The 23932-nt window shown below is 37.4% G+C and overlaps 1 protein-coding gene across 1 annotated transcript; it reads right to left on the bottom strand.

Moving 5' to 3' along the window:
- Nucleotides 1-5711: 5711 nt before the first annotated feature.
- LOC130245316 (uncharacterized) lies at nucleotides 5712-22628 on the bottom strand. The gene is made up of 6 exons (XM_056477985.1): nucleotides 22600-22628; nucleotides 22312-22430; nucleotides 21865-21933; nucleotides 18657-18813; nucleotides 6761-6867; nucleotides 5712-5833 (listed from the first exon to the last, which is right to left on the bottom strand). The coding sequence occupies exons 1-6, from the start codon at nucleotides 22626-22628 to the stop codon at nucleotides 5712-5714; spliced, it is 603 nt and encodes a 200-aa protein (XP_056333960.1).
- Between the last annotated feature and the right edge of the window lie 1304 nt (nucleotides 22629-23932).

The raw sequence follows: 23932 nt of genomic DNA on the forward strand, positions 1-23932 counted from the left end.
GAGTCTCAGCTGGATCAGTTTGCATTTCTGTGTGGAGTTTAAATGTTCTTCCAGTGTTCGCGTGGGTTTACTCCGGGTGCTCTGGTTTCCCCCACAGTCAAAGACATATGCGCTATAGGGGAATTGAATAAACTAAATTGTCCGTAGTGTGTGAATGAGTGTGTATGGATGTTCCCACTTCTGGGTTGCAGTTGAAAGGGCATCCGCTGTGTAAAACATATGCTGGATAAGTTAGTGGTTCATTCCCCTGTGGTGACCCCTTATGAATAAAGAGACTAAGCCAAAGAAAAATGAATGAATGAATGAATCTTACAGTTGGCGCTTTATTCAACTTTAGAATGATGGTGGATGTTGAACAATAAACTTTTATGACTTGCAGGAGTAACTGTTTCATTCAGTTTGTTTCTATAAATAATTACAACCACAGCAAACAGGGAATAATTATTACTACTACTTTCATATGCATGGATTTAATTCTCATAGACTCCCTAATCACTGAAAAAAAAAACACAAAAAAAGGACAAAAATGTATATCTGTAAACATTTACTCACCTTTTTGTGTGAGTGCACAGAAGAAACTTTAAGTTTCACCTTCGTAATGTTTAGGTTTCAATACTATTGACATATCATTCATTTATTTTTGTGTTAATTCATTAATTTATGATTAAAGTAATCTAAGGTCTAAATTGGCTCAAAGAAAATTGCAAAGTTAAAAATATCAATCAAAAAATGTTACGTAATGATAATAAATGATAGTAATTTACTCAGGAATTCATGAATCCTAAAGAAATCATTTACTATAAGCCAAATTAAAACACTTCAACAATCTAATCTGAAAATTTATTTTTGTCCATCATCTCCATGTTAATGTGACCATTAATACACATCAGAGAACTTTGGCCATATGAATGTGTTATTACATTGTTCATAGTTTTTGAATAAATGTTTTAGAATCTAATTAGCTTCTAAAATGAGCGAATTTCTGCATCACACAAACAAACAAAAGCATTACTGTACCTCAAAATGCCAATGATATTGTCAGTGTCTTTAAAAAAACTTTAATCAGATAAAATTTAGATGTGTATAGAAAGGAAGATGTACAAGAGAAAACAGAACAATTATAGAGAATCTACACATAATTTACTGCCATTGTATAACATGTAATCCATTAAAAAGTAACTGTAATATGATTATAAGCATGTTAAAACGTAACTAATTACTATATTTTGTTGGAATTTGATTACATAATCCAGATTGCGTCAGTTACCCTGCTTTTAATATTTTATTTTTATCACTATACAAAATTTGCATTCATACAATCAGACATAAATTGTACAATATTATGAGTCAAACATTGATCATGTTTCGATTCATACTATTCTGACACTAAAACACTATCAGCACCAACATAGCAAAATTTGTGTGAGCTCTGTCACACACAATCAGCTTTTGCTTGGCCCACTGGCCGCAGTCAATTATGGTACATAATTGGACCAATTCTGGCTTCCAAACAAGGGCCAAACATGGACCGAACATTAATTAGCCATGTTAATAACCCATAACTGGGTCTGAACTGGGCCAGATGTTGGTGTGTCATGACTGCAATAAATTTGATAAACCCATGAAGCATTTCCGTGCTTTTTCTCGAAGCCACCCGATTGGTGGAATTTTTTTCTATACTCAAAAATAATTTTAAAGTATTTTAAAAGTGGGTCAAGATAGGCCAAACTTACATGGCCCACATATAAATCTGGTTCAAATACTACATTTGATATCTGACCCAAGTCTTGTGTGCTTCCTTAAAGATGGTGGCACCTCAGCCATACCCTTTGGCCTACATGCTGTTTGCCAGTGCCGGACGAATGCCTGCTATGCCAGCTTTATGCCAAATCTGGACCAGAATTCTTTGCAACCAGGGCGTTCTCAACCCACAGAAATTAATGACAAACATTTATGGCCACAAGGTGGAGACAAAACCAAGTTGACCCGAAAACATAGTCAAAAATCTGCTCTCCAGATGGCGGACAGTCTCTCCACACACAGAAACAAATAAATGCAAACTACCCTTCACAATATTCTGTAAGACATAATCAAATTAATGTATCAAACTGTTAAGAGAAACACATAGAAGCACTCTCATTCTGTCACTAAAGATATACTAGAAGAGACAAGTAGGGAGACGCATTTGAGAAGAACAAACATCAATTCGCTATTTCTGGAGTGCCATCAAATAAATGGGACCCAGAACCCCTGCTGGTGCTGCGCGTGCTGTGAGCTCACATTTGGTGCACGGCTGTTGTCCAACACAGTTCAGACCACATGAAAAAGGAAGATTTTTTTTTTAATAACTATGGTGACAAGCTGAAAACAAGGCAAAAAAGTCCAAAACATCCATGTGCAAACCAGTGATATCCTTTCAGTATCTTCCAAACATGAAGAACTACTTCATTTTTCCCTTTAGGAGAGATAAAGACAGCATCATTGCAGAAATTCATTTGTAAGGAATTGTAAATATTACAAAATATTGTGACTTTTTTAAAAATTTGGGTTTTACAAACATTTTAAATCCATACTGTAAAAAACAGATCTTGTCCTGGCAGGAAATTACAACATATTCAGTATGTACATATTTACATTAGGGGTGTAAGAGTGCATGTACTGTATTAGTCCCAAAGCGCCACGGTATGGGGTGAAGATTTAATTAATGTTCTCCCATGAAAAATAAAGTCCATCTAGATGTGCGGTCTACACAGTCTAGGCAAAAAAGACGACAGCGGTGAAACAACTGAGCAGCCATTCACAAAGAACGAGTCTGCAGCACTCAGAACTAGTTTCGTTATGCTGCCTCATGCCAACATAATACACAGAAGCACGCAATGCATTAGAGTTGTTCTGACTGGTCCAGTGCTTCATGTTACGCACCGTCTAGGGATGGTGCACAACATGAAAGACAAGACAACGAAAGTGAAGTCAAAGATTTATTTTGCAAATTAAGTACAAGAAAGGTACAATATAAAGGTACAATATAATTGCAGATTCATTGTCTAGATTGCATTTGTAAACTTGTAACCATGTTTACACTTATGTGTGGGGGTGTTACAACCCTATGTTGGTCTTGTCTCATCTGTCCTTTCTGTTTTGCTTAGAACACATCTAATTGGCCACTTCCAGCTTGCTTGTTCCTGATTGGCCTACAGTGTTTTAAAAAGCCATGACACTACTTCCTTGGCAGCCATCTTGTTTTTGGTCACTTGCTTTGTGTTTGTTGATACTTTTGTGTGTGGTATAGGCCAGAGTTGTATGTGTTAAGTGTGAATATTGAGATTTGAGATTGAGTACTTTTTGTTTTGTGTGACTACTGAGATTCTATTGAGATTTGTGAGTACTTTTTATGTTAGTGTTTGTTTTGTTTATGAAACTTTGTTCCACTGGCTTGTTTGACCTTTGTTTCCTGCTGACATTGATTTTTGGATTGTCCTTTAAGTATTTAAGTAGCCTGTTTTGTAAATAGTTTGTAAATAGTATATATATTGGGATAGTAAGGAGTTTGACGCCATTTTCTTTGTAAAACCTTTTTGACCTCTGTTTTTGTGTTAGGTAGTTAGGGTAGTGTATTGTACTTTTCTTTTCTTTTTGATCAGGTAAGTTAGAGATTTAACATTAAGGAATTTTTGTTTGTTATTTTGGCCTTGTCAGCTCCCGAATTCAAAACCCCAATAAATCTTTGACTTCACTTTCATTGTCTTGTCTTTCATGTTGTGCACCATCCCTAGACGGTGCGTAACATGTGGAACTGACAGTAATGAGTGCTGTGTGTTTAAAAAAACATCTCAAAAACGCAGTACTCGTGTGACGTGTGACACGCGTCACGTACATCTGCCAACCGCATTTACATAGAAAAATATTGGAAATATAAGATTCTGTCTCATCTCATGTGCATGTAAGTTCTTTCTCTAACACAAACAAGACTGGACAGCTGTTATGGATGGACAGAGCTAGCAATTTCACTAAAAGAAATTTCAGTTTTGACTTTTACTGAAACTTATGCACGATGTCTGTTTTTCTGTTTTAGCAAAAGGTTGGGCTTAACGTTTGAAAGTTTAATATGCAGTCTAGCAAGGGCCTGAACCATGAAGCTGGACTATCTGGCTAGTTAAGTTTCAGTTTAGAGTTTGCTCCAATCTTGGGTTTTAGGCAACATGAAGGCAGCTCTGCTTTAATCAGTCTTTGTTGCCATGATATTATGGAGCAACTGAGTTACTGTCATGGTATCTAAAACTCAGAATTGGTGCAAACTAAACTGAAACTTAACTGGCTAGCCAGCTAATTTGGCATCATGGTTCAGGCCCCAGGCTGATAAATTCTATCCAATCTGCTGTCAACCACATGGCACAAGTGATTGGCTGCTGTTGCTTCACAGCCAATGAGCTTGCTCCTCAATATTACATACCTTAGTGTTGTTTGTGGGTGGGTGTGATTTTTGATTAACACAATTCGAATCAGCCAATCGAATAGAGGATAGATTTACATTATAAATTCAAGCTTACAGTTAGAGTAATGTGCTTCTACATCATTGAAATCCAACTATTAATCCCCTGTGATTTGGAGAATAATGTATAGTAAAGGTTTTATGCACACTGAATCTGAAATCTTGGTCCGTTTAAATATAAATTCAACCTCATGTTGTGTAAATCACATTGACACACTGTCTCGAAACTCTCGTCTGTCATAAATAACTTTAATCGGGTTAGTTTTGAGAGTTGTTTTGACAATTCAGGGCTGCCATACAAGTGAAAGGCTAAATCTGGCATCGGAGAAACTGACTTTGAAAAAATTTCTCTGTGGGCTTGTCTGTCTCCGTAACTTAGACACACTGCCAGTCTCTGTTGATTGGTGGTCTACTTATTAATATGTGGTTCCAGTATTGCTAGCAAAGTATCAAACTAAGTCACCGACATTTTGAAGTAAACTTTGAATCAGTCGGGATAATCCCCCGGATCACCCGGGATAATCTAAGGATGGGATGAACCCAATATTTCCTCTTTCTTTTTTCTTTTGTTAAGCCAACAAAGTCAACAAAATCATCTTCACTACTCGAAGACTCCATTTTGCATTGTTTTTCAAATTATTTTGCAATGGATTCATTCATACGCATTAGACATAAAACATGAAAACTTCAGTGTACAAAGACTTTTAGGGGCAGGTTTAGCGGTAGGGTAGGAATTTGGTATGGATTAAACTTGAATTACTCTAATTTTCGGACACCCTCCTACACCTCTGCTCCACCTGTGTATTTATCCGCTATGTGGGTTTCACATATGTTAAGTTTGCAGCAGCAAATTTATATTCAGTGTCATATTTTCAGACAGCATGTATGTGAATATATTGAAGTAGCAAGTCTTGGCTTGCTTGGCACTGCCAAGACCAAACACATCAATATTGCCATATACATATTCATTACCATACTAAATCTCTCAGAGAGCTGTTGTTACAAAGATAAACATTAAAACACATATTTTTTAGATCTGTGTTTTTTTAATGTACTGCCAGAAACAGAATTTTTATATAGAGACCCTCTGTTCATCAATGTTAATTTCAAATAGAATATGTTCTAGTATTTTTCTTTCCAGGACATGATCCATTTTTCTGCACTGTTACTGAACTGTCCAAATTTAAGACAGCGGTATGATACATAATCATAAACTCTTATACTACACCTTTGTTCTTCTTCTCTTTTTCCCAGATTTCAGCTCCTTTGCACTTCTCAAAATGGCACTGAGTGTTTCCGTGGACATGCGTGTTGAAACCTCGATTTTAACTGAAGGTAATTTTGCTGTAAATAAGATTACCAAGAAATTACATCCTCATTTCACTGAACTATACCTCTAACAACACACCACAATGACTTTTACCTGTGAAACTCTAATACTGCAAAACTTAAGTCATTTACCAGCACTTATGTAATTCAAAAGCCATTATTTTGGAGATGCTGATCTTTTGCAAACAACAAAAATATGTTCCTAACACTAGTGTGATAAATCTTCCCAGCTTTTTATTGTTTTTAAAAGATGTCTAACAGATGTTTAATAGACGTCTAAATATTTAGGCTGTCGGTGAAAATCTAACAGACGTCTAAGAATAGGCCAACACTAGACTACAGTAATGAATGACTACACATATAAAGTCTGTCTAATCTGTTTATTTGACACCTGATTTTGGGCGATTCTTAGATGCCTATTAGATTTTCACTGACAGCCCAAGTTTAGCCTTGTTTTAACCAAGGTGTCAACGTTTAGATGTCTATTAGATGTCTAATAAACACACAATTGTCTGCTGGGTTCTAAAGCCGTAAATGCCATTGTGTGTGTAAGTTAGATTAACGTGGATTTGACATAATGCTTTCAAACCGTTGCTCTTACGTTGATCTGACTGCTTCCATTTGTTCTTATAATTTGTGAGTCAGTTTGGATATGAATTATTTGGGTGTAAATAAGAGTTTTGTAAGAGCATAAGTGCCTTAATGTCTTATACTTCTTTAAATAGTTCTTCATTAGTGTTTAGAGGATGAGCAAAAGTTTACTTATGACATTAAAGTGAGTACATGACAGAATTTTTTCTTTTAAGGATGAACTAATAACATTTGAGCTCAGGAATGATGCATCAGTAACTTTACATTTCATGTGTGTGAATCCACAAATCTGTGTGTGAGGTCATTGTTGCTATGTTCCATCAAAAATTTCCATCACATTTATTTTCACACCTGCTTGTCTCTGTCTCAGGGCCTCTAAAATCATTTTCCCACCGTCCTCTCCGATGTGATTCTCACCAAGGTCCAGTTCGGTCAGCTGACTGGAGAATTTTACTACACTGAAAGACATTTATAGATGCATACAGTAGAATTAAACATCCTGTACAGTGTATGTAGGTTATGTCATGTTCTCCCCAAGAGCATCATTTGATGGATCAGGATGAACAATTCAGACTTATGGTAAAACATTTCCCACTGTGGCTGAAACACACTAATATCAAGCGTCTAAAAAAACTATTAACACAAACTTGTTGAGAAACAGTAAAATCTGTAAACAATTGCAATAGCAAATCCTGGTTATTTTAATCAGTCAAATATTCAGTTTAAATACATCCATATGTTCACTTATAATGTTGGTTTTGTGCTAAAGGCTATCATATTTGGTTGTTCATAATCGATTTCCATCAAAGTCTCATTCATGCAAAGTCTGTTTACCTGATGGTTATATCTGTAACACCTGTGGGCAGCTCATTTATGATCAAATCCAATTTAAATGAATGGAGGAAATGTGAAATCTCAAAATCTGCTTGCTGAACTTGCAATTAAAGAGCCCATATTATACATGAAATAGGGTCACATTTTGGTTGTAATGGTCTCCAACAACAGTCTAATATGCATGCAAGGTCAAAAAACTTATAATCTGCATTTATTTTTACCTAATTATCCCAGCGACTCCCATATGAATCGTTCAGCGATTCATTTGTTCCCAAACCCCTCCTCAGCGCGAAGCTAATCTTTGCTGATTGGACGGATGACAGCCTGCTGCGATTGGTCGACAACACTGACAGGCTTCAGCGCGAGACAGAGTGAAATGGCCAGCTGCTAATCAACAATATAAAAGTAGTCACAGTGCACACATGCTTCATAGTGGATTTTGGCTGCCAGTGGGTGAATGTAAATACAGACGATGGACTAGAAAACACAGACGACTAACTATTTTATTAAGCAAAAAGTCCAAGAATTGGCGAGGAGATCTCCTAGCCCATCAAAGTCTGCTCTTTTCACACACACACACATGGCCGGCGCGTCCTAGAGGCAACCTAGGGCGGCAGAAAAGAGAGGCCGGCGTCTGCGACACCTCCCTCACCACTCGCGTCCTCAGTTATATCCGCGCTTACCCCCCACCCCCCCCACCCCCCCCCCCCCGGTCTTCAATTTCAACCGCGACCATCCTCACTTTACTCACGGGTCCCTTTCGTTTTCACTATCAGGTTGAGGGCGGCGTGATCATCCTTTACCTAGAACGGCAGTTCAGCTTGCTCCGGTCCTGCACACACACATTACCCTGGTCAGAGGAGACACACACACACATAACCCTCCTCCCCAGAGAACACGACATACACGCCTAGAGTGCCAGTTCAGCTTGCAGGGTGCAATTTAGACACCTCACCTCGAGCCTGAGCTGAACTATTTTAAAACTTGACCGTTGCATGTGTGTAAAAACAGCTGACGATCCGCAAACAAAGCGGCACGCGTCGCGTTTTCAACGTGGCTTTACACGCGATATGAGAATAAAGAGCTAACCTGATACAGTACATGCAGTTACAAGTAACAAAACACAACTAAATACATAATTTTCAAGCTAGAGTAAACGAGGCAATAATTTTAATCGCACGTACTTACACTTGTGAAATGCCGGAAGAAACTGATCCATGATGCACTGATCCATGTTCTGACAGTCTTTACTGATCCTTCCTTTAACAAACTGATGAAGTCTTCTTTGTAAGCATGTAGTTTCCAGAAGCACTCGAACTGCTCAAGGCTGGGCTATAATGCTGAGGTTTCATCTTTGGGTGAACTGTCAATAATATCCATCTGCAAAGCATGACTTAATTCGACCGGTGTCTGTCTGTGTGTGTGTGACTTTTTTCTGTTAGTGGGCGGGGCCACAGGTTTCAAATCTCCCGGGTTTGCGCGCCCAACTACTTGTGTTTCGTAGCCGCGTCTTCACGAAACACCTAATGACTCGTTATCAAGACGACTCGTTTGAAGCACTATGAGTCGACTCTTTTATAGATGAATCAACAGTTTTAAACACTGTACACTTACAGATTTAAGCCTTAGCTGGACATTTCACTTCACTTAGAGCTGTGTTACACACTACATGGAAGGGCATTTTCAAAAACCCATAATATGGGCTCTTTAAAATACACTCACTGGCCACTTTATTAGGTACACCTTATTAGTACCAGGTTGGCCGTCCTTTTGCCTTCAGAATTGCCTTAATCCATCGTGGCATAGATTCAACAAGGTACTGGAAATATTCCTCAGTGATTTTGCTACATATTGACATGATAGCATCATGCAGTTTCTGCAGTTTATCGGCTGCACATCCATATTGCGAATCTCCTGTTCCATCTCATCCCAAAGGTGCTCTATTGGATTGAGCTCTGGTGACTGTGGAGGTCATTTGAGTACATTTACTCATTGTCATGTTCAAGAAACCAGTCAAGCTCTTGAATTGATTTCACTAAATGATTTTAAAAAGAGTGTAATAATTAAAAAACTTAAAGGCTTGTAAATGTTTTGAGTAGTTTGTTTGTCAATGTGTGATTCATGTTAACTTTTTATTGATTTTTGTTTGTTGTCTGTTAGACCCAAGTGTGCCACAGGTCTGCTTTTGAGTGATGCTCCCGGCCGTTAGATCGCCCCCTGGGGGCTGGCTGCAGTACAAGTCATAAAGCCCGCCTCCTCTGTGTTAATGAAAGAGACCATAGTGTATTTGTGTGAATGCAAGAGTGTATGGATGTTTCCCAGAGATGGGTTGCAGCTGGAATGGCATCCGCTGTGTAAAACATGGATAAGTTGGTGGTTCATTGCACTGTGGCGACCCCGTATTAATAAAGGGACTAAGCCGAAAAGAAAATGAATAAATGAATGAATTACCATATTTTATCAATAACATACAGAAGATAAAAACAGTTTTTAACTTATAATATATTTGATTTATATTTAATAGTTACATTAAAAAAAACAACAACATGCAAATAAAAAGCCATCAGCCTTTAATTTTTTTTCCATTGGATTGTGACCCCTAGCGTTATTATGCTAGATTAACATCACAGCAATAGCGTTAGTTGTTGAAGATTGATTTTTACGGCACAATGTTAAACTTTGACACCTTTATGGCACTCACATACATTAAAAATAAATCCCACGACATGGAGGATGATCTCCAAGTGGTGGTCTCCAAAATTATACCAAGAATAGTCTTGCGCTGTAAACATTGTGCCCACCAGTTTCATTAAGTGAGGTTAATATTAATTTAACCATTTGAATAATGTTTGTGATCATAAAAAATTATATGGTTGTTAGACTGTTGCACTTTTTTGTTTTGTCAATATGCTCGTATTTATATAGTTCCAATTGGTGTGTGTGGACCATTGTGTGCAATATTTGTATGATTATAACCACCTCCGAGCATAGTGGGGGTCGTGAGTCAATGGGGTTGTTATTTTAGGGTTCACAGGCTGAAAAGTTTGAGAACCCGTAGAGTATAGAAGACGATCGCCTCACAGCAAGAAGGCCGCTGGTTCGAGCCTCGGCTGGGTCAGTTGGCATTTCTGTGTGGAGTTTGCATGTTCTCCCCGTGTTCGTGGGGGTTCCTCCGGGATCATCCGGTTTCCCCCACAAGTCCAAAGACATGTGCTATAGGTGAATTGGGTAAGCTAAATTGTCTGTAGTGTATGTGTGTGAATGAGTGTGTGTGGATGTTTCCCAGTGATGGGTTGCAGTTTGAAGGGCATCCATTATGTAAAACATATGCTGGATAAGTTGGCGGTTCATTCCGCTGTGGTTACCCCAGATTAATAAAGAGACTAAGCCGAAAAGAAATGAACAATTTTACATTTTAATTGATCATATTTAAATATATTTATGTGCAGCTGCGCATCCCTGTGTGTGTAATAGGCAAGCTGTATGCATGTTTTGGACCCGCCTATTACTATGCCCTCTTTAAATAAGAAAAAATCAATAAAAAACCTGCGCCACTGACTTTAGGCCAGCTTATAGTAGGTCAATAGTGCGGTCTATTTCAGTTGTGAGATAACAAACATTGCATTTGCTATTTAAACAGCGTGGCGCAGAAGTGAGAATTATACTTGCGCTGAGCTGAAACAAGCAAAAAACATGCACTGCACCCGATGCTTGACAGGGCTCTGCGTGTGATGGGATTTTAAAAAGAAGGGGTCTAATTGGCATGGAAAAGGAAACCATATTTACATCCAAATGGTAATTACTCAGTACCAAAGTGTAGCTATAAATGACTTCAGTGGTCTGGATTCAGTCAGATTTAATGAACAGAAAATGTTGTTTGTGTGCCTGTCACAACATCTGGAACATGTATCTAGAGGCGCATTAAAATAGAAACAGGTGAGTTTGCTAAATTATTTTGCTTTACTCCATCAAAGTTTGCTATTTACAGTACTAAATGTCTCAATGTGTATTTATAGGTTTTTGACAAGTGATGTGCAAAACTTTGCAGTTCTGGTTCTGCTAAGCAGCTTTGAGTGCTATAATCCCTTTATATTGATGCTGAAATAAATAAATGCTGCATATGTGTTGCAGATGCTTGTGTAAAACAAGAATGAGATGTTATGCCGAACAGATGGCATTTCCAAGAGTCTGTTCACTGACCTTAGGATATAAAAACCTCAATAATCTCTAATGATTTGCTCCATTTAGGACTATTGTGAAAATGTTTAATATCATATTTTTATAGGGCTTGCAAAGAGAAATAAGGCAAATGCTATGTTTTCAGTGCCTACTGTGACAATATGCCTATATGTAGATTTAGAAAGTGTAATCTGACAGATATTCATATGTGGGCAAAAAAAAAAACAGCAGCCTGGGGAACTGAAATCAGATGTTAAATGTGAAGTGAAATGTCTTGTTATGTAGACAATACGTCAACTTTAACTGAATCTGACCCCTGTGCATTAAAGCCAGGTATGTAGGCTAATGAAAATGACAAGTGTGTCTGAACAAGCACTAATACAGAACTAAATCTCATAGTACTTGTTATGAGAAAAAGAATAAGAATACAAAACACTTGATTGTATGACGTGTACAAATTTAAGAAGTATATCATAATGAAGATGAAACTGCAAGCTACTTAAAGTGAACTTAAAGAGAGTAGAATGTTTCTCAACACACTTAACTACACGTAATTATTTTTTTTACTGCTTCTTGAAGTTGGATAACAAAGAGTTGGAACAGATGTTTTAAACCCATTTTGTTTGCAAATCCCGTCTTGTGGATATGATTATACACGTTAATACTGAGACATGATAATATGCGCATTTTCAATCAATATGACATGATAATATGCGCATTTCAATCAATATCAGTGGGCAGGGAAAAGTTTTGCTGGCCTTAAAATGGATGGGATTTGAATCCTATTTTAACATCAGCACATTTAGGAAAAGACACTTTATGAGGTACACCCTGCAGTACACCATAGTACCAGGTTGGACCCCATGTTGCCTTCAAACTGCCTTAATCCTTCGTGGTGCAGATTCAACAAGGTACTGGAAATATTCCACATACCAAATGTGCTCTATTGGATTGCGGTCAGCTGACTGTGAAGGCCATTTGAGTACAGTGAACTCATTGTCATGTTCAAGAAACCAGTCTGAGATGATTTGTGCTTTATGACATAGCGCATTATCCTGCTGGAAGTAGGCGTCAGAAGATGGGTACACTGTGGTCATGAGGGGATGGACATGGTCAGCAACAATACTCAGGTAGACTGTGGTGTTGACATGATGCTCAATTGCTACTGATGGGCACAAAATGTGTCAAGAAAATATCCCCGACACCATTACACCATCACCACCAGCTTGAAACGTTGTTACAAGGCAGGATGGATCAATGCTTTCATGTTGTGGTCGCCAAATGCAAACCCTACCATCCGAATGTCACAGCAGAAACTGAGACTCATCAGACCAGGCAACGTGTTTACAATCTTCTATTATCTAATTTTGGTGAGCCTGTGTGAATTGTAGCCTCAGTTTCCTGTTCTTAGCTGACAGGAGAGGCTCCCGGTGTGGTCTTCTGCTGTAGCCCATCTGCCTCAAGGTTGGATGTGTTGTGTGTTCAGAGATGCTCTTCTGCATACCTCGGTTGTAACGAGTGGTTATTTGAGTTACTGTTGCTTTTTTATCAGCTGGAATCAGTCTGGCCATTCTCCTCTGACGTCTGGTATCAACAAGGCATTTGCGCCCTCAGAATTGCCACTCACTGGATATTTTCTCTTTTTCAGACCATTCTCTGTAAACCCTAGACATGGTTGTGCGTGAAAATCCCAGTAGATCAGCAGTTTCTGAAATACTCAGACCAGCCCGTCTGGCACCAACAACCATGCCACGTTCAAAGTCACTAGTGCGTTAGTAAGTGAATTTGCCACAGATAAACCTCTCACATGCACTGCAGGTAGCTGAATAATGATCTTTAAAAATGTGCAATTTAGGCTATACTGCTATTTGGTCATGCAAAATTAAACACCAGAAAATATACCGTAGGCCTATTTTAACGGCTAAAATACAGTTACCATGTCGATTTTATTTTGACTTGTAGCTCATGAACCTGAAAATTCAAATGTAACCTGAAAACAAGTTATTAAAATAGGCTGAATAAATAAATAAAATATTTATTATTAGATTGTATCATTTTCCTAACACTGATACTGGTTGGGTAATGAAGCGTGCTGACTCGGTTATGCTGATTTCACTATAGGCCTATTTATTTTATCAGTTATACGAATAATGGGTTAGCTTGCATGTGTGGGCATAGTTTGACGGCTTTATCTAAAACTTTAAACATTTATATTATTTGAAATAAAACAGAAAGAAATAAGGAGAATGTACCTGCACAAAATAGAAACAGGCACACAAACGTCCGAGTTCATGGGGGTACGATGGTGCAATATTATTCTTTTGTTCTGCCCTGTCTTTTGTTTCTCTATTGGATTTACCCGTTACTGCTTTTCTGTTTCTGATTTGACGCTTGTCTGACCATTCTTTGTAATAAAACTGCGTTTGGAACCTCACCTTTGTTGTGTCACTCCAGTTTATAACAGATATTTCATCAAATTTTAGTTAACCATGAATTCTTTGGCAGTACATTTTAACCATATTCCAAAAGACAATAAAACTTTTTATACAATTGCATAATTAAGAGTCTGAATTTGGCTAAATCTGATCATTTTTGTATTAAGCTTTTACAAAGACTAGATTATTCAAACACAATTCACTAGCATTACTATGAATGAGGAAAAGCGCAACACTCATTATAACTGCCACAGCAAAAGGAAGTCTCGCCTTCCAGTCAAAATAGCCAATTGTCCGTCTTTATAGTCATGCGGTTTTGTGGCGAGGAGTCTGTCCAGATTCCCTTGTTTGTTAAGCAAGCCGTGTCATTTGGCAACTACTGTGTGCCTGCATTGATTTTGACAGGAAAAAAACATCACAACTCATCTAATCACATACAGTGTCCTTACAGTGTCTTTGCTCAGGTTTTGTCTCTGTTCTTCCAGTGTTTAGAACCGCAAACAGCCATAAAAGAAATTGGTGTCATGCCAATTTTTGTACAAGTGTGGTAGCTGGAGCAAGCTTGAAATTGCATGTTTTAAATGTAATTAGAGCTTAAGCAACAACAGTAATGCGACAGGTAACTTCAGATTTTGTTACTGATTTGAACGTAATTTAATTGTGAGTTCGGCGAGGAGTTTTTGAGATTTCAAGATTCTCCCATTCATTTAAAGAGCTTTGGTCTTGAATGAACTGCTTGTGGGAATTGCAAATATGGCTACCGAGTGGACTGACTTTCCTTAAAAGGGACTTAACAGTACCCTGTAAAAAATACTGGGTAATTTTAACCCATAATGAGTCAAATGTAGACAAACCCAAATGTTGGGTTAAATTTGCAGCTGTAAGTTTTGATTAAATAATTAACACAGAGGCGACACGGTGGCTCAGTGGTTAGCACTATTGCCTCACAGCAAGAAGGTCGCTGGTTCGAGTCCCGGCTGGGTCAGTTAGCATTTCCGTGTAGAGTTTGCATGTTCTCCCCATGTTCATGTAGGTTTCCTCCGGGTGCTCCGGTTTCCCCCACAGTCCAAAGTGAATTGGATAAGGTAAATTGGCCGAAGTGTGTGTGAATGCAAGAGTGTATCGGTCTTTCTCAGTAGTGGGTTGTGGCTGGAAGGGCAACCACTGCTTAAGGTCTGCTGTGGGGACCTCTAAAATAGAAACTAAGCCAAAGGAAAATGAATGAATGAATAATTAACACAGCAGGTAGTTTTGTCCATATTTTAACCAAAAATTAATGAAATAACCCAGCATTTTATGAGTGTATGTTGAGGTTTATGTGTTTTTAGCTACTAAGCAGCAGACTTCAAATTCATTCACTGTCAAACATATAGAATGATTAGAAGGTTTTAGTCAAATCATGGTCAGATTGGGAATATAAAGTCAATTTCACATGACCTGTAAATTCGGACAATCTGTTGTCAAGCAGACTAAAATGACTTTGAAGATTTAGTTTGATGTCCATTTTGTCCTCAGCCGTGTGATTGTAGTGAATTGAGCTTCATACAGTACATGACCTGTTGAATGATTAGATGACCCAAAAAGTTTTATTCTGTTATTAATTACTCACCCTCACACTCCAAGAAATGTTTTTCTTACTTAGATTTTTTGTGCTGTTACTTATGGAAGCTCGTTCCTATGGAAGCCCATTCCCATCACTGAATTAAAAAAAATGTATTAATAAAATAAAAAAAATTATTAAGTCAGAATTCCAATTTATAAAGTCACAATTCTGAGATATAATGTCGCAATTCTGAGTTATTGAGTCAGAATTCTGAGTTATAAAGTTGCAATTCTGACTTAATAACTCAAAATTCTGACTTTATAACTCGCAATTCTGACTTAATAACTCACAATTCTGACTTTATAACTTGCAATTTTGACTTAACACAGAATTCTGACTTAATAACTTGCAATTCTGACCCGATAACTCAGTATTCTGACTTAAAAACTCGCAATTCTGACTTAATAACTCGCAATACTGATGTTTTAACTCGCAATTCTGTCTTTATACCTCGCAATTCTGACTAAATAACTCAGAATATTGACTTAATCAGTCGCGATTCTGACTTTATAACTCGCAATTCTGACTAAATAACTCAGAATATTGACGTAATCAGTCGCGATTCTGACTTTATAACTCGCTATTCTGACTTAATAACTCACAATTCTGCCTTAATAACTCGCAATTTTGATATTATAACTCGGAATTCTGACTTAATAACTCGCAATTTTGACTTTATAACTTGGAATTCTGACTTAATAACTCGCAATTCTGACTTAATAACTCGCAATTCTGACTTTATAACTCGCAATTCTGACTTAATAACTCACAATTCTGCCTTAATAACTCACAATTTTGATATTATAACTCGCAATTCTGACTTAATAACTCGCAATTCAGACTATATAACTTGCAATTCTGACTTTATTTTTTTATTCAGTGGCGGAAACGGGCTTCCAAAGTTTCTAGTCCACATATATAAAAATTCTTAAATCAAGATAAGTTTTCTAGGCAAGTAAAAATATAGTCTGTTTTAAGAAATAATATGTCAGAAATAAGTGAGTTTTTCCTTACAACAAGCACAATAATCTGCCAATGGGGTAAGCAAATAATCTGATTATTTTGCTTACCTCATTGTCAGATTATTTAGCTTGTTTTAAGAAAAATCTCACTTAATTTTGACATTATTTCTTAAAATGAGACTATGTTTTGCTTGTCTAGAAAATATTTCTTGATTTCAAGAATTTTTTGATATTTGGACTAGAAACAGGACAAAAAAATCTAAGCAAGAAACACAATTTTTGCAGTGCATGTTGTTCCAATCCCATGAGACTTTCATTCAACTTCAGAACACAAATGAATGTATTTTAGATGAAATCCGAATGCGTCTGAATAGAGCACATAAACAAAATCATTTTTACAGCTTTTTGCAGTTGAACCACTGACACACGAAATGTTTTGACAATGTTTTTGGTTTCCTTTCTGGACTTTGAACATCTCACAAACCTTGCTGTCCGTAGAGGGTTAGAAAGCTCTCAGATTACATCTCAAATATCTTCATTTGTGTTTCCAAAGATAAAAGAAGGTCTCAGGAAGTTGGAAGGATATGAGGGATGAGTAATTAACAACAGAATTTTCATTTTTGAGTCATGAATTGAGAAATCATATTTGCCTTGATCTGTTGAGATATGACATGTCTTTGTAGTACCAGAAAACCATCCTGCGTGATTCCTCAATTTATTAAAAGCATCACTTTAAAAATGACAGCATTTTATTACGAGCAGTGTTTGCTGAGTTGTGCAGACACTTGACAGCATGCGTGCATATACACTCACCGGCCACTTTATTAGGTACAACTGCTCGTTAATCAGCCAATCACATGGCAGCAACTCAATGCATTTAGGCATGAAGACATGGTCAAGACGATCTGCTGCAGTTCAAACTGAGCATCAGAATGGGAAGTAAGGGGATTTAAGTGAGTTTGAATGTGGCATGGTTGTTGGTGACTTTTATTAGAAAATATACCCTCTACTTTAGTCAAAAATGAGAGGTTGCCTCTGATTAAACACTGTTGAAAAGCAAGTATATATATATATATATATGTATGTATAAGTATATATATATATATATATATATATATATATATATATATATATATATATATGCTGAGGGAGAAATCATCATTAATGGGTGTTACTGTTTTTATGAAGTGTGAATATTAAAAATAGAATTCTTTTTCCATTACAGGCTGATGACTTTCAGACACTGTTGCCACACAACTGTGTTTAAACCCCTTATAAAAGTGATTTTTGTATAATGAGTGGTACAGTATGGGTCACCTTTATCAGCGTTTCCACTGTCAAAAGGGTGGACATGGTGTACAACAAAGATTCATCACTCTCACGTTTGTCCACCTCTGAAAGGATCGGATATCAGAAGCGCTTCAATAATCATGCGCATGTTGTTATAATCAGCTCAAGAAGTTTGTTATTTCAAATATAGACGCACTGCGAGCGCTCTGGAGAAAGTGAAACTGCTCGCACTTTTAGACGGTCTCGTAAAAAAGCAGGACACAGCAGATTTTGTTCTTCTTGGCTTTGTGGCTGTTCATCAAGACGACGACAAGGTTTGTTTGAGCTTGGGTCGACCATGGCTCGTTATTATATGTATATATTATTACAGTATAATGTCTCGGCTGTGTATTTAAAAATGGCGCTTCCTTTGTTTTCATTCTCCGGCTTCTGCGAGTGAGGCTTCTCTGTAAACCAATAGCATTCACCTGCGAGTCGTGCTCCACCTTTTTTTTTTTTTCATGCTAGGTACCCTTTGCAATGGGTAACCAAAAAGTGGTATGGTACGGTTCACTTTTAGGTACCGTTTGACAGTGGAAACAGCCATAAAAGTGCGCCGTACCATACCACTCATTGGAAACGGGCCATAGTAGGTCCCCTTTGAATGAACCACTGAACAACCGGGTTTGTCACTTTTTGGGGTGCCCTAACAAATTTCCATTGTGGTCTGCACTATTTTCAGTGCTTTTCTGTATTTGCGTGTGTTGTGATAATTTGCGTGCCCATGTGTTGTCAAACTGATAAAGATCTTTTCTCAGTTTGTTAGTGTTTCTATATTTGCATGTGTTTTATTAACTTGCAGCGTGCAATTGAGTTCTCTCTGCCACAATTCCAGCTGTCAATAAGCACAGTTAGCATTTTTTCATAAATATACATACAGTATGTTCATAGTTATGTGCACTCACATGCAAAGGAGCTCAAGGAACTGGCCTAGCTGACTTGGTCCTTCTGTTCCTGAGTTGTCAATGGAGTTATCAAACATGTGCAGCTTCTCTAGCCGTGGGCCGCTAGAACTATCAGGTCCGCTTTTTGATTTTTCACTTTTCTTCTTTGTCTTCTTACCTAGCGCAACAACATAACATCCACAGATGAGACTCATCTCACAGAATTCTCTGCCTCCTCTTATTCATCAAAAACATGGTGGATATAGTACAGTTACTATAGTATTTCAACTTCACTACAGTACTTAAAGAAATTGTCCACCCAAAAATGAAAATGGTTCATGTTCTTAGTTTAAGACCTCTATGACAGATGGAGTGAAATATACATAACAACATAGGCTCATTCTGAAAATGTAGCCCTATATACATTACTGGAGATCGCGAATTATGCAGCCAGAGCTGTAAAACAAATGCTACGGGTTGGTTTGACACTGTTCCTTTTCTTGTTTACCAGTTGACCGATTACCTCTGTATGGATGGCTTTCCTGCTGTTACCAGTTTGTCCAGTAGCTCGACATGTACGTTGCGGACTTGAGACGCAGAGCAGAGTTGGCCGCGACGACAGTAAGTCAGTAAGCCAAAAGCAGCCTCTGGTGGATTTACATGAGAACAGCAGACATGAATGGCACTCGCGAGAGAAATTTGAGATCTGAAAAAGCGTACACATCAGCCACTGGTGGATTTGTGAAAACAAAGACTGCAAAAAAACATAGCTCCTGAGATGTATTTTGCTCTCTTCAGAAATGTATTTAAGGGTACATAATCAGAATGAGCCTGGGTTGAATATAAATTACTAATGCAGAATTTAAAGATTTATTACTGTAAATAAAACACCTTTAGGTTACAATCAGGTGTTTGTGAATTACATCTGCTGTATAATGTAGAAAACAACTCTCTCCTACTCCTAAAGATGCGGCACAACTAACTAAAAATGTAGCTTTTAATTTAATAATTGTGATTTGATAAGCGATACCGAGATTATTTTTAAAATCATAATATAGATTAATAATTATTAACAATAGCAACCCGTGTATTTGTTTAATTTCATGTTACATTCAGTTTAGGCAACTAATTTGTATAAAATCTGTAATGCATCGAAGGGGCTTGGCCAGAGGCGCTGTAATGTTCTAGCAGAGAAAGCTAAAATGCCGCCCAAACGCTGCTATTTCCACAGAGCTTCTTCTGTTTCTGTATTTGGGCTTCCAAAGGACACAAAGAGTGCTTACAACTTAATTTTAATTATGTTCCAGAGAATTATATAAAAGATATACCGCTAGCATTTGACAAAGGACAGCTTCCACAATCTCTCCCAGTTCAGTGCTGGATTCAGCTAAAAACCCCTCAAAGAAGGAGCAGCTCCAACCACGATATAAGAAGCTGTAGATTGTGAGCCACAACCTGTAAGTGTTTTATTTGTTAAAATTGATCTATTACAAGCACAGTTTCTAGCATTAATGGTATGTTGTAGCAAGGACGTAAACAAGGATGTAAACAACAGAAAATACTGTTTGGCACCGCTAACAATTTAGCAAACGGAATACATATTTATTCGTCAAACCCCTGTAAACAACCACAATATTCAGTGCCTGTCTGCTTTCGGTGCGTTCTTTATCAACTCAAAAAACAATCTTGCAAAAGATATGTGAAGATTTTATTTTGCTTACACATGCTTATAACTTGACAATATGAAAGACACTTGTCAGGTTTTACTTTAGACAGCAGGCATGAGGTTCAGCAGTATCCTCTTCATCCTCTGTCTGATTGAGGCTCAAATTAATATGGCTAACAGCTACACTGATTGATAGTATTTACATAGCAGAGGCACAGCGTGTGCTATTAGAGGTGTAACTGGACGTGACGCTTATTGGTCAGCTGGAGCCGATCTGCGAATCACAGCACATTATGTTAGCTGACCAATCAGAGCCTCTTGAGGGTAAGATTTTGGAGGAACTAGGAAATATGACAGTCGTTTTCATGATAGCTGAGTAGCTGTATATAATCAAAGTAAGATACAGTTGATGTCAGAAATTTTGGACCCCCTTAAATTTTTTTTTCTTTTTTTAAATATTTCCCAAAGGATGTTTAACAGAGCAAGGAAATTTTCACAGTATGTCTGATAATATTTTTTCTTCTGGAGAAAGTCTTATTTATTTTATTTCTGCTAGAATAAAAGCAGTTTTTAATTTTTCTAAAAGTCATTTTAAGGTCAATATTATTAACCCTTTTAAGCTATTTTTTTTTCAATAGTCTGCAGAACAAACCATCGTTATACAATAACTTGCCTAATTACACTAACCTGCCTAGTTAACCTAATTAACCTAGTTAAGCCTTTAAATGTCACTTTAAGGTGTATAGAAGTGTCTTGAAAAATATCTAGTTAAATATTATTTACTGTCATCATGGCAAAGATAAAATAAATCAGTTATTAGAAATGAGTTATTAAAACTATTATGTTTAGAAATGTGTTGAGAAAATATTCTCCATTAAACAAACATTGGGGAAAAAATAAATAGGGGGGCTAATAATTCAGGGGGGCTAATAATTCTGACGTCAACTGTATATGAACAAACAATGGTTTTGTTTTTTCAAATGAAGCATGAGCACACATTGCTTTACATCTTATAAACACAGCCAAGACTTAAAAATACACTCTGGACCAACCCTTTTAATATAATAGGTTTCGTATCATCTCACAAACCGCTTCAGTTCCCACACTGTTTGAGAAAGACTGAATTAAATCAAAAGTAAGATGTAAATTAGAAATGGCACCACTGCATTGCTATTACTAATACTCTGTTCCTCTTTATATGCCAAAAGCGACAAAAATAAGTTTCTGTCGTTAAAGAAATGTATTATAGACGTGCATATCTGCCTATATGTTATTATGTTTAAGTATGTGTCCTATACAGTAATTTCCTCCACATTTTCCCTGTGGATGTGCTGTGTTATCAAGTTGCTGTAACAAGAGTGCTAAGTGAGTATAGTTGCACTAATGTTTTTAGTGAAAGATTTGCTTTAGCAAAACCAACAGCCCATAGGAGCTCTTATGTTTATAACATGTGAAAACTGTGTGACATATCTATTTTATTACTGTTATTCTTTTTTTAAGGCGGTATGAAGTGGTCACGAGAGAAAAAAAAAACAATTCAGTAATACAGCACATTAGAAGTACCTTTCTTCTTTGCTTTCTTTCTCCTGGAGGATGTAGTATTGTTCCTTTGGGAAATCGCCTCGGTCTCGTCTGAATGGAGGAAAAATGTGAGTGACATCACTTCGCACAAACTTAAGTCTACATCACACCCTTTAACGTAACCTTGTAGGTGTTGGGAAAAGAATGATGGAGTGATTATTTTAGTAATTTAGTCTTGACACATTCCACTGCATAACAATAAACACTGCGCAACCTGTAAAGTATGAAAGTATGCATCCCACCCACACAGGACTATATACCATACAGAACTCTGAGGTTGTACTGGGTTTAGAAAAACAGAAAATCTTAAAGGGTCTTATCTTAAGTCTTATCTTGACTTTTTAGGGTAAAACAAGTCCTCGTCCCTTGTGGAATTATGCAGCTTTATTAGAATGAATTAGATGAAAGTAGACAAACTCACACACCCACCTTTGATGGATGTGGTCCCGTTATGGATCTCTGCCAGTTTTTGGCTGTTTTCAGCCACTGGTCTCAGCAGCTCAATGGCACCCTCACACTGCAGATCATTGCCATTGATGTAAAGCTCCCTAAAGGTAAAGATTGTCTAATGAGTGCATGAATAACAAAGTAACTGATTCATTAAAAACACACAGTCAATGCATTTAACAAGTTTGACATTAAAATAATTTCTAGAGAAAGTCTTTGTTCAATCCATAAAAGCTCATTGGAATTATGTGCCTTAAGGCTGATTTATACTTCTGAGTCAAGTAATCTCCATGACCCATGACGCCTGCCTTGCACGTAGCTGTACATTCATACTTCTGCATGCTGTTTGTGTTGCTCTGCAATAACACTTCCCAAACAATAGCTGGCAGTAGGTTTTTAACTCTGTGTCGAGTTTCTTCACGGGTGTTGTTTTTATCTGAACGCTACTTTAAAAAAGCTACTTTTAAAAGTTTCCATCTAGAGCTACATCACAGAACTCGACACTTGCAGTGTTAGGCAAGCTACTTGAAAAATGTAGTGAGCTAAGCTATTAGCTACTCAAAATGTAGCTTAACTACACTAAAAGCTAACCTCTGGGAAATGAAGAAAGCTAAGCTAAAAGCTACTGGGAAGAAAATATTGCAATAAAGAATACATCTAAGCTATTTTTGCAATTGTCATTTCTAATTCACAGCAACGGGCGATGCAGTGGCGCAGTAGGTAGGGCTGTCGCCTCACAGCAAGAAGGTCGCTGGTTCGAGCCTCGGCTGGGTCAGTTGGCGTTTCTGTGTGGAGTTTGCATGTTCTCCCTGCGTTCGCGTGGGTTTCCTCCGGGTGCTCCGGTTTCCCCCACAGTCCAAAGACATGCTGTACAGGTGAATTGGGTAAGCTAAATTGTCCGTAGTGTATGTGTGTGTGATTAAGTGTGTATGTGTTTCCCAGTGATGGGTTGCAGCTGGAAGGGCATCCGCTGCATAAAACAAATGCTGGATAAGTTGTCGGTTCATTCTGCTGTGGCGACCCCAGATTAATAAAGGGACTAAGCCGAAAAGAAAATGAATGAATGAATGAAATCTCAGCAACAAAAATCCAAGTCAATCATATTTTAGTGATCAATAAAACTGTCAAAGAAACATGAGGCATAACAGTTCAATTATTTACTGTAAATAATAAGCTGTACCAAACAGAAACAAATTATAGTATATAACAGCAAAAAACAAAAAAGTCTGAGAAAACCAGGTGTTACACATTTAAAATACTATAGTAATTTATAGTAATGGGAAATAGTTAGGAATGAGCATTATATATATATATTACAACTCTCCATTAATGAATTGCATAAGAAATCATCATTCTTGCCATCATATGGATTTACTTTTATTGGCTAGACACTGGCCTCACAGCTCCATGAATGTCGGTGCCATCACTTATTGATCCACGATTGGTAAATGTAGTATGTGTGGATGCTACTGCGCTACTTGACTAAAAAATAGCTTCGCTACGGAAAAGCCATTTGATTAGGTAGTAGTGACGTTACCGCCATGCTACTGAGAAACGTAGTTAAACTAGCAGAGTCACTACTCGTAGCAGCACTACTGCCCAA

The sequence above is a fragment of the Danio aesculapii genome, chromosome 18, assembly GCF_903798145.1.
Source record: "Danio aesculapii chromosome 18, fDanAes4.1, whole genome shotgun sequence".
Lineage (NCBI taxonomy): Eukaryota > Metazoa > Chordata > Actinopteri > Cypriniformes > Danionidae > Danio > Danio aesculapii.

Bases quoted from the DNA above. Each gene is read 5' to 3' on its own strand.
- LOC130245316 (XM_056477985.1), bottom strand. From the start codon at position 22,628: ATGGGTCATGGAGATTACTTGACTCAGAA. The intron at 21,934-22,311 runs GTGGGTGTGTGA...TCCTCCATTCAG, and splicing joins CGGGACCACATCCATCAAAG to ACGAGACCGAGGCGATTTCC. The intron at 6,868-18,656 runs GTGAGTGCACAT...AATGTCTTTCAG, and splicing joins TTCCTTGAGCTCCTTTGCAT to TGTAGTAAAATTCTCCAGTC.